At 34.4% G+C, this 12,165-nt stretch overlaps 1 protein-coding gene across 1 annotated transcript in view; it reads right to left on the bottom strand.

The window, feature by feature from the left end:
- Positions 1-12,165, bottom strand: part of FAT4 (FAT atypical cadherin 4) — a 180,762-nt gene that overhangs the window by 77,871 nt on the left and 90,726 nt on the right. Inside the window, exons 3-6 of the mRNA XM_060654229.3 lie at positions 11,625-11,886; positions 9,744-10,094; positions 2,030-2,952; positions 781-955 (exon numbers count right to left, since the gene is read on the bottom strand). Coding sequence (XP_060510212.3) covers positions 781-955; positions 2,030-2,952; positions 9,744-10,094; positions 11,625-11,886 — 1,711 coding nt within the window. The remainder of the gene's footprint in view (positions 1-780; positions 956-2,029; positions 2,953-9,743; positions 10,095-11,624; positions 11,887-12,165) is intronic.

Here is a 12,165-nt window from a genome sequence, read left to right as displayed (position 1 = left end):
GGAATTCAATGATCAATTCATTCATTCAATCATTTATTCAACAAATATTTAAGCAATACATACTTTCTTCAAGGCATAACATTCCTTTGACAAATTTTTAATTATTTCAATTTTGAATTAGAAGTTTCAGTATTTAGAGACTCAATATATGCAAAACAAAATGGTGGTAAATAGTAATATTATTTTTTAATAGATTGTATTTTGTACCACCTGCTATACAACTTTACATAACTACTGCTTACAGACATTAAATGCTAGCATATACTGTTTTTCATTATTTCTATGGTAGTCACTATGCTGCGAACTCAGTGAGGATGCCAGGTTCTCACTGATACTCCTTTTGGAGCTCTGTGGGGCTTCATCAAATGCCTATTATGGCTACTTACAAAACCTAGACGACTAATGAAGAACTCTGGACCCACTTTATTACCCACTATGGCCAGTTAGAACCATTGAATGTTTTAAAGCTGAAAGTGCTTGAAATGCCTCATGGCTCAATTGGTAGAGTATCAAATTACCCTCAAAAGTGATGGCCAAGTGGGCAGGGAAACATTTGGTCTTACAGGAATAGAGCCCTGTTTGTATTGTACTCAAGCGTTTATCACTTAGATATTTATACACAAATTTCACAAAGTGATATATCTGCTATAAATTATATAGATACAATTGGAGTGCCAAGAATTCATGAATTCTTCAATAAATGTTTAATTTCATGGTAGACAAATATACTTTTATTTATTTATACTGTGAAGAAATTCTTCATAACCAGACAAGGCATACCTGAATCTGTAGCTGTGATCATCAAGACAAAGTGTTCCTTTGTCTCACGGTCCAAACTCTGTGTTACTCGAAGTTCTCCGCTAGCTGAGAGAGTAAAAGCATTGTCTTCATTACCACCAAATAGAACATATGAGAGTTTGCTATTAGGACCTTGATCATCATCTCTTGCCACCACCTGTAGGAGAGAATAATACATGCCAGGAATGTGAATAAATCTAACACAATGTCCACCACAAAATAAAATGTATCATTAAAAATAATGGGGTAGAGGCATCTGGGTAGTCAGTTAATCGTCTGACTCTTGATTTTGGCTCAGGTCATGATCTCACAGTAGTGGGATCGGGCCCTTCATCAGGCTCCCCGCTGACAGCTTGGAGCCTGCTTGGGATTCTCCCATTTCCTCTGTCTCTGCCCCTCCCCTGCTCACACACTCCCTCTCTCAAAATAAATAAATAAACTTAAATAAAATGAGATAAAGTCATATGTACCAATATTAAAAGGTTCCTGAGACACATTTTTAAGTTTCGAGTAAAAAGTAAAAATGGTACAGAGTAGTATGTATTATTTGTGTAAAACTATATATAAAATCAACTTATAGTATTTTTGGAAAGCTTCACAAAAATTTTTAACAAAAGTTCCATCTAGGTAAGGAGGCGAGCGAGTAGAATTTTTGTAAACAAGTTTTCAAACATTTACATCATTTTATCTTCTCACTATGTTTAGATATTACTGTTATAGTGAAACAATTCAAAATACACAAATACATAAAAGTGTGCAACATGAGTATCCACAAAAGAACATAATTGTAATGTGATATTTTAATCTATGAGGAGGAAATCAGTAAGTTCTTGGGTATAGTTTTTATAAACGTTTCCTTTTAGAGATTTCCTGTATCTGCAGGTAAGCATTTATGGAGACAATGAGGAAGAGAGTGGGTGAAGCATGAACACTGTAGGAGAGGGTTGATATTTATTTATTTTTGAAAAAGTTTTCATGTTTATTTATTTTTGAGAGAGAGACAGGGCACAAGCAGGGGAGGAGCAGAGAGAGAAGGAGACACAGAACCCAAAACAGCTGTGCTGTACAGTACAGAGCCCTACGTGGGGCTCAAACCCATGAACCAAGAGATCACAACCTGAGCTCAAGCCAGACACTCACCTGACTGAGCCACCCAGGCACCCCGAGTGTTGACTTTTAAATTAGATGTCTTATAGTGAACATAGTATTTATTTTATTTAAATACACTGACCTGAAGAATTGTTCTGGGCAGTGTCCCTAAATTCTCAGGGACATTTACAGAATATGGAGATAGCTCAAACATGGGAACAAAATCATTAATATCCAGTAGAACAATGCTGACAGTGCAGGTGTCAGTTCTGGGGTTACTTCCCCGATCTGTTGCCTGAACAGTTAGTGAGTAAGTAGGAGTTTTTTCTCTATCCAAAGGCTTAGCCACAGTGATGGCACCTGTGACAGAGTCGATGCGAAATTCCTGATTGGCATTACCATCAACAATGCCATAGCGAACCTGTCCATTTGTACCTTCATCTCCATCTGCTGCGTATACTTGTATTATATCTGTTCCAGTAAGTGTGTTCTCATTAATCTCCACTTTATACAAGGCCTGCACAAAAACAGGGTTGTTGTCATTGATATCAAGCACCATAACTACAACTTCTGTAGATGAAGAGAGAGCTGGTTGACCTTTGTCTGTAGCCACCACTGTTAGAGTGTAATTAGAAACCTCTTCTCTATCCAGTTCTCCAGTGAGCCTCACTTCACCATCAATGGTCCCAATACTGAACTTGTTTCCCAAAGGGTTCAGCAGGGTGTATTCAATATAGCTGTTTGGGCCACTGTCTGGGTCAGTTGCTTGAGCTTTGAAAACAATAGTATCAATAGGTGTGTTTTCTGGAATGTATGTCAATTTAGGGGAAAGAAATGTTGGTGGATTATCGTTTACATCCAACAAAATAATGGAGACATGGGCAGTGCTTGTGAATCTGGAGGCTGGAAGTTGTGGCAGGTCATGTGCTTGAACAACCAGGTTGTAGAAGGACTGACTTTCCCGATCCAAACTTTTAAGGACTTTCAGTACACCATTCTTGTCCACTGTAAACTGACCGAGGCTATCACCTGAAGCAATGCTATAAGCCAACTGGGAGTTGATGCCTGAAATGGAAGGGAAAACATTAAATTTTCTTGAATGTGTGCTGATTACAGACCAAGTTGTACCAAACATTCTGGCATAAAACCTTGCATATTTGATATATGATGCCCCAAACACAACTTTGGATGATTTAGCCACAGTTAATTGTTTTGTAAGTAATGCATACACATAATTCCTTGTCTGTTAACTTTTGTTCTGAAAAGATGTTTACAATCTGGTGAACAAATGGTCTATATAATGCCTACAATTTACTACGATGTTGAAATGTTAAATTACAAAATTAGAAAGGAGAAAAATATTCCAGAGAGCGAATATTTTTCTATATACTTTCTTATTTCTATCAAATGGTTCCTGAGGGTTCAACATTAACAGTGCCACAGTCTATACTATTAGCCAAACATTTAGAACTTCAGTAATTTATTGAGGTTGACACCAATTTTCAGAGAAGGGTAATAAAATTTTCTGATGTATGGCATTAGTCATGTTTTAAGCCTACTTTTACATTTCTTGTCAGAACCAATAAATACTTTTTAATTCTTATTAAGCATCTGGCTCATGCCCTTTGTGAAAATAATTCTCTCTCAGATTTTATTATGTACACTTAATGTGTTTTAAAAGTATTCTTTGAAGGAAATGTTAGCAGTAAAGTTACACATAAAAGGCTGCAAATATAAATGCTCACCCTATATTATTGGGCTATATTTAGATACTATTTTATATATTTTTCTTACAACATGTGTCACTTCTTAATTATAAAAAATAATATATAATTTCCTATTTCAGAAAATGACTGCAGAGAATATTCTCACAAAAATGATGTGGGGAATGGATTGGTCAATTGTTTTTAGTAAATAATTTGAAAGTAAATAACAGAGAAGCAGTGAAAACAAAAAGAAATCAGATTTCTTGCCCCAGATTTATGTTTTCTTCACTTGTGCATAATTCTACGCACATTTTTATATCTCTTCCTAAAGATGTTGGGACACTGTTGGATATTCTAAGTATTGTTAAGAAACATTGCATGTATCTAGATAATTCATTCTCAACAAGGATTTTATACTCTCGGATTTTATGCTAGGGAAAATCTGTTGAGTTATGTTAATTGCTGACAAATAGTTCCTATTTTTCTGAAGTTAATTTAAACTGTTTAGGCATCAGGGGTGCTTGGCTGGCTCAGTCACTAGAGCATGTGACTCTTAATCTCAGGGTTGGTTCAAGCCCCATGTTGGGTTTAGAGATTACTTAAAAACAAAAAACAAAAAACAAAAAACAAACTATTCAGGTGTCAGAAATGATATCTAGTCTGTCCCAAGAGTCTTCTAAAGCAATTTGATCACTCTTTTTCTCTTTTTTTTTTTTCTTGAAAAATACTCTTTCTTAGAAGCCTATTACTACTTGAGTTAGCGCTTTTTTTTTTAAACTTTTTTTCAATGTTTATTTATTTTTGAGAGACAGAGACAGAGTCTGAGCAGGGGAGGGGCAGAAAGAGAAAGAGACACAGAATCTGAAGCAGGATCCAGGCTCTGAGCTGTCAGCACAGAGCCCGATGTGGGACTTGAACTCGCAAACCATGAGATCATGACCTGAGCCAAGGTCAGACCCTTAACCGACTGAGCCACCCAGACGCCCCTACTTAAGTTAGCATTTACCGTTTTTTGAAACTTGTCATGTTCCTTGTGAAGGCAAGTTTTGGTTGAGTAATGGTATTTTCTTTTCTACCAGCTAAGGATTGCCTGCTCTTTAAAAAAAGAAACATGTTAGAATTACTCTTTCCCTGTGATTTTATGGTCTCTATCTAATGTCCTTTGTCTATATGTTGATATAGAGAAGAAATTTTTATGAAAATAACTTTCAGACACTGACTTATTCATAAAAATCTCCAGGATTGAATAGATCTTTGAAAAGGTAGATTTTCCTCCTCATTGTGAGTTGTGGCTTTTAATATTTATAGTTTATTTAAAACTATTCAGAAGTGAACAACCAGTGTAAAGTTCAGAATAATTAGGACTCTGAAGATCCGGAAAAATATGAATAAATAAAGCTAATGGGAGTCAAAGGTCAATTTACCAGGAGGAGATAAAGAGAATTTTAAGATCTGGATTGAACAAGGTCAACAGTCTACTTCAACCTTTGACTTTATTTTTTTTTTTTTAATTTTTTTCAACGTTTTTTATTTATTTTTGGGACAGAGAGAGACAGAGCATGAACGGGGGAGGGGCAGAGAGAGAGGGAGACACAGAATCGGAAGCAGGCTCCAGGCTCCAAGCCATCAGCCCAGAGCCTGACGCGGGGCTCGAACTCACAGACCGCGAGATCATGACCTGGCTGAAGTCGGACGCTTAACCGACTGCGCCACCCAGGCGCCCCCAACCTTTGACTTTAAATTCAAAGGATGGGGGAAGAAAAAGTTCCATCAACTGGTGCAAAAAAATTTCCATCAATTGGTTCAATATATAGAGATTTTATATATATAATATTTTATATATTTCTTATTTCAGAAAATATATACACCTATATATCCCTAAAAAGACATTTAATTTAAAAGATGTATATTATATATTTTTAATATACTTGTAAGTCGTTTTTTACTAAGGAAATTTTCTGCATTTTTTATGGCTAAACCCATTAGTAAATATTGAATTCCTATTCTTTGAGGCACAAATTCAGACACAATTATTACTGAGAAAAAGCTATGAAAACATCTGGATAAAATAATACCAACAAGCAGAGATATAAAATTTAGCTCTGTGAAAGCATATAAAATCTTTCATGCCCAAGATCAAAAGAAATTAGAAAAACTGACAAAATCACACATGGCTACAAAGTGATGGCCTAGCATTTCTACATAAATCAATTGGAATTCAAGCAATTAAATCAAGGATCTGAACACTCTGGTCCACCATGTTTGCCACTTCCTTGAGTAAACAACTACATTTCAGAGGCAAAAAGAGAATGTGATACCAAGACGTTATAGCCTCCTTGTAAACAGCAAAACAGCCTCTTTTTTTTAAGGAAAAAAAGTATGGTGAGGCAGTTGGGTGGGGTAAGTAGTAAGTATTAAACTTTAACAAGAATTACAAAAAAAGAAAAATTTGATTTTATATTCAGGTTCATAATGACAAATATTGATATTAGATAATAACAGTAAGAGGAACTCATGATAACAATCATCTCTGAGAAAATAAACATAAAAATACAACAACCTTTGCACAAAATACTGCACCACCATCTGAAAAACAGCTCTCATCTCAGGAACTTCATGAATCCTTCCCGTTGCAATTACAGGCCACAAGAGCCACCCATATATTACCTTACTATAAAGAAAAGGACTTTTCCTTTCTGACAATTCTAAATGACTTTGGGCATGTGCTCTACAGCTAGAAAATAGATGTGGATAGAGAGAAGCTCAAAATTCTCCCTAACGATTTGTAGTTTCCTAAAAAAAATACAGAGCTCATATCATTTGTCTCTCTCTGTCCTTTGCATCAAATACTCGAATCACGAAACAGTACATACATTATTTTAAAATTCTGTAATTTACCCATAAGCAATAGGACTTGAGTTTAGTGGGATTTTATAGCCCACCAGGTCTTTAAACTTAAAACTGTTCATATTTCTAGCCATTTGTGTTCAATGTTCTGAAAGTGGTTTAGGCGCATGATTCTTTCTGGCAGTTTTATTGTGCATGTGTGGTTGTATTGAGTCTTTGTTTCTGTTTTTGTTTTTTTCAGTCTCGAGAATTATTTAGTTCCAGAAAATATAGCACGTAACATAGGTATATAGTTCTGTTATGAAATGTGTGTATTTATTCACAATCCCTAAACATGATTTAATTAGGCTACAATGAACTAGCATTTGTCAACTTATCATACAGCTGTAAGGCACAGAACTGTTTCAGATAGCATTCAGCTTTATGAAGCGATTTCAAAAAAAGGTCATCAAGTCAATGGAATATGAAACTTCTTTAATTTGAATGCCTGCAATTGTACCAAGCATATACAGGTGAACTTATTCAGCAATAATTACCATTGCTCTATTCTCAAAATAGTCTATGACTCCCAATATTTTGAAAAGCATATGCATTTATTTCTAGAATAACATAATAACTACCAAAGCCAGTTTATTTGCATTAAGTTTGGTTTATAACATTTTGCCTCAATACAATACTTTTTAAACTATACACAGGGAAGCCTTGAGATTAATACATATACTATTTGTATTGTAAAAATAGTAAAATATTTGACCTATTTTTACTAAATAATTCTGTAACCTAAAATTTTAGGTGAAACTCTGGAGAATCAGAAAATATTAACTTTATTTTTATATAAAATTTCCTCAAATGACAATACTCTCCCATCAGGAACCTTTTGATCACAGATTTAGATGAATTTGTTTTGTATTTTATTTTATTTTATTTTATTTGTTTTATTTTATTTTATTTTATTTTATTTTATTTTATTTTATTTTATTTTAAAGTTTATTTATTTTGGGAAGAGAGAGAGAACAAGTGGAGGAGAGGCAAGGAGAGAGACAGAGGGAGAGAGAGAATCCCAAGAAGGCTCCACGCTCAGCATGGAACCTCAGGTGGGCTTGAACTCACAAACAGCAAGACCATAACCTGAGCTAAATTCAGATGCTTAACTGAGTCACCCAGGTACCCCGAATTTGTTATTTTTTAAAAAAATGTCTAAATAATACTGCCTGTGAAATACTTTGAGAACTATTTAGTGTGATTGAGTTGGTAATTTTAAACAAAGAAGGTTACCCTGGTTCAGCCTTATCATTATCCTTGAAATTCAGAAAGAATAGGAACCATGTCCTATATTTTAGGCTAAAGTACAGGAAATTACAGTGATAAAAACATTCAAAACTAAAACAATGGAAAAATGTAGCTTGAAACTTTTACTCAACACAATTAAAGGAAAAGAAATGCATGAAGAGTAAGTTGAAGTCAATGGTTAATATATGGCTGTGAATAATATACTGCTTTAGGAATATTCCAACAGGCTTTCACAAAGAAAGTTTCTTATTTGCTATTGTTCAGTTCTCTGTATTTGAAGGTATGAGGAAAAATAAAATTTAATCCAGAGGAACACACAGTCCTGTGAAGCAACGGTCACTCTCTAGTGCATAATAAATACATCACAAAGAAACATAGCAAAAAAAATTCTTCACTACAGAAAAGTCAGGACCAGTCATAACGACAAATAAGATATTGATATGCAGAGAGCAGGTAAACTAATGAAAGTTATAACACCGACATCAACTTCCAAAATTGGGATTAAGCTCAATTGTATATAAATGCCAGTTGGAGCCAATCACAGAGCTGGGCTGGTGTAAATGAAATAGAGTGAGCAATGTTCTTAGGCCAAGACTAGTTACATGCTAAATATGCCACGAATATTGGTTATTATTAGCTATAGTAGTAGTACTAGAATTACAGATACTTCTTTTTTAGATATACACCTGCGACCAATATTAACTGTGCTTGTATATAAAAGGGGAAAACTTCAAAATGCACTTAATGAACTCTAAAGAAAGTATTTCCAATTTTGTGAATTGAAACATATATAAAATAATGTGCTTTTTGCCTGTCATATCTTTCTCAGTGACACTTCTAGACAATTCTGAAAGGAAACTAAGTATAGAGGAGAATGTTGAGATACAATGGTATTCCGAAATTACATTAATCATCCAAGTCAGTAAGAACCAGGAAATTCTAAATTAAGGTTGATATGCCTATGTTGTTAGGCATATCCTCAGGCTCGAGACCTATTTCCTCTTGAAAGTTCTGTCCCTTGTTTTCTCAAGAGATAGGACATCTAACTCATCCAATAAAAGGGGAAACAAGGTATTAACTTTCCAAACATATCAGTTAAAGACTGATAATATGCACAATGTTATCTCTAGTGCTATATTATATAATATGTGTATTTACAAAACAGGTTTTAGAATAAAGGCCAGGAGAGTTATATTTTAAAAGAAAGTTTGCCAAACGATTTTGCAATAAATAAAATCAAACACATGTAAAGTCTAGAGTTAAGGTGAAATCTCAACTTGATTATATAGCATAAGTTAAAGAGATCTGGAATCATCTTTTCAGTCAAAGCATGAAAGCTTGCTAAAATATTATTAGAAGCTTTTTGTTGGAAATATACAACTAATTATGCATTCTTAAGTATTTTTTTAAATGTTGGTTTTCCTTTTGCTTCCAAATTTTATCCTTTATAAGTTAAAGTTATAAATGTAGACAAATATTTTTACTAATTTGACAGAAGCCTAGTAAAAAACTGTTTTAGGACTTCTACATTATTAAACTGCAATACTGTAAAAAAGGAAGATAAAGAGTTTTTTTTTTCATGTTTATTTATTTTTGAGAGTGAGAGAGAGAGAGACAGAGCGTGAGCAAGGGAGGGGCAGAGAGGGAAGGAAACACAGAATCCGAAGCAGGCTCCAAGCTCCGAGCTGTCAGTACACAGCCCAATGTGGAGTTCGAACTCACAAACTGCCAGATCATGACCTGAGCCTAAGTCGGATGCTTAACCAACCAAGCCACCCAGGTGCCCCAGAAGACAAAGTTTTTGAAATGATAACAATGCATGCTGTGTAACTGTTACAAGAATTTAACTTATAAAGTACTCAGATTTTTAATCCTCTATAATTAAATCATAAATCTATTCCTTTTTGGACCTATATTAAAAAAAATTGTGACAGCTGAACACAGTAAATAAATATAATATAAATCTGAGGTCATATTTAGTAAAATTTTAAGTGTATAAAATAAAGTACATACCATCATCTGCGTCGGTAACATTAAACACAAGAACAGTAGATCCTAGAGGTAGATTCTCCATTAAAGATGTGCTATATGAATTTAAGCTGAAAATAGGTGGGTTATCATTTACGTCTAGTACATTAAAATACACCCTAATGGTAGTAAATTGTCCCCCGCCATCTTCAGCTCGAACAGTGAGGATATAATATTGCTGTGCTTCATAATCTAATGCTCGAGTCAAATTAAAGACTCCAGTAACTGGATTCAGGAAAAATATGCCATCTTCATCATCTTCATTCACAATATACGTAATTTCTCCATTCACACCAGAGTCATCATCTGTAGCTAAAATAGCTGCTACCAATGAACCTATCAAAAAATAAATTAATGGTCTAAAATTAATGAGATAAGGTATTACTCAGAGACTATATGCAGACACCAACAAATTTTATTATTACAGTAACACATTTTAACCAGAGAATCACTATGAAAATAGAGTGACCTCAACATTCTGCAGATTTCTACATTAATACTGATACCAACCTTCCCGAATATTAATGAAATATATAGCATATTAAATACTCAGGAAATTCTATGTTGCAGTGTAAATGTTCTGGAGAAATAATACTACTTCTGACATTATTTTTCTGCTTGGCACTAACAATTCATGAACATATTGGTGACTGCAATGACTTCTATTGGGGCCCATTGCTAGTATCAGGAAGGTGTGGGTCCCAAGCAATAATTCAGACTTATGCTCAGGGGATATCACTTGATAGTTCATGTGGTCATTGCTGTAATTAAGGCAGAAATAAACGTGATGGTAATTTCATGAAGGACGTGCACAACTCATGTTGGGGAGGGAAGGGAAAACTCCAGTGAGAAGTAGTCTATAAATATTTAATTTCTTTGTCAAATGAGTTTCTGTAACATAGGCCTTATTATGCAAAATCATTCCAAATGTAATTCAGAATAAAATTTCAATTTTAGATAAGAATTTCCAATAATTGAAATGAAGCATACACACACTGAAAATATGGATATTTAGTACTCAAACTCAACAATCACAACATAATATGTTCAAAGAGGCAAGGCGACAATTCAGGATTGAGATTCCACTAACACTGATTGAGTACCTGCGATTTCCCAAGCCCCGTGTTAGCACACTATGATATATTCTCCAAATTAACCTTTACTCTAATTCCAACAGGAATTATTATTTCCATTTTATGGAACTTGAAATTAAGGCTAAGAGATATGAATTAACTTTCCCTGGGTCACACAGGTTTTAAGTGTTAGAGGCAGTAGTCACAGGTTTTCATGTGTTTTTCTTTGTGCTTTGTACACATAGCACTATAAGTATATTAGGCACTTTTACAGTATCCATTTATTTTAATTTTTGTAATCAATTTAAAATATGTTAAAAATAATGATGCAGTCCTGTCCTGCAAATGCATTTCTAAAGTACATTAATTCAGAATGGATGCAGGGGTAGCAAAATACAACATATTAAATGACCAGTTTCTTAGAGGTCAGCATTTAGAAACAATATTAACACATAAAATGTTTAAGTGGGATGTAAAATATCACAGAGTATAAAGTGGAAAAATAGTACCAAAACGGTCATTGACAGAAAATTAACAACTCATCACAAATACTTTCAGAAACAGGAATATTTGTAATTAGTAATTAGATGAATTGCTAACTTCATTTGTTCTCCAAAGTCTAGGAATTCACTTGGGAACTATATCAAAGAAGGTTAATCAAAAGACTAAAATATCTAGCACATATATTTTTATACCTAGTAGTATACAATAAAAACTAGTTACTTAAGAGCAGTCATTACATATCCCATAATTTTAGTCAAAAGTGACGTTGGCAAAAACGTGTGCCGCTTACCTGGGGTTGTGTCTTCTGGGATGTCAAAAGAGTACACAGGTCTGGAGAACTTAGGTGTGTGGTCATTCACATCACTGACAGTGATGTTAATTCTCATATCTGAGGACTGAAGGCCATCATCTGCCCGAACCAGCAAGGAATATTTGGAACGGCGTTCCCTGTCCAACCGCTTGGTTGCTATCAGATCTCCAGATTCGGGGTCAATGCGGAAACTGTCATCAGCTCCACTAATGATAGTGTACGTGACCAGAGCATTCGCACCCTAAGAAAAAGACCCATATCTGAACGTGTTAGAAGTAGAAAAGTAAGAGCACCATTCTTTATGTTGAATATGTCTTTGACAAAGTGAGGCTTTGGGCTTTCCTTTATAAGACATTAAAAGATTTCAAAAGATAACCACCCAAAGTAGTATATTACATAGTCTTTCAACACCTATCCATTAAATAACAGAAAATATCAGCCATCAGTATAAGATATATATCTTTTAACTCATAAAATATACACATAGAAAAAAGTCAAGTTGTCGCTACAGAAAATACAA

Source organism: Panthera onca, chromosome B1 (genome assembly GCF_046562875.1).
Source record: "Panthera onca isolate mPanOnc1 chromosome B1, mPanOnc1 haplotype 2, whole genome shotgun sequence".
Lineage (NCBI taxonomy): Eukaryota > Metazoa > Chordata > Mammalia > Carnivora > Felidae > Panthera > Panthera onca.
This window is presented reverse-complemented; position numbering and strand designations above follow the sequence as displayed.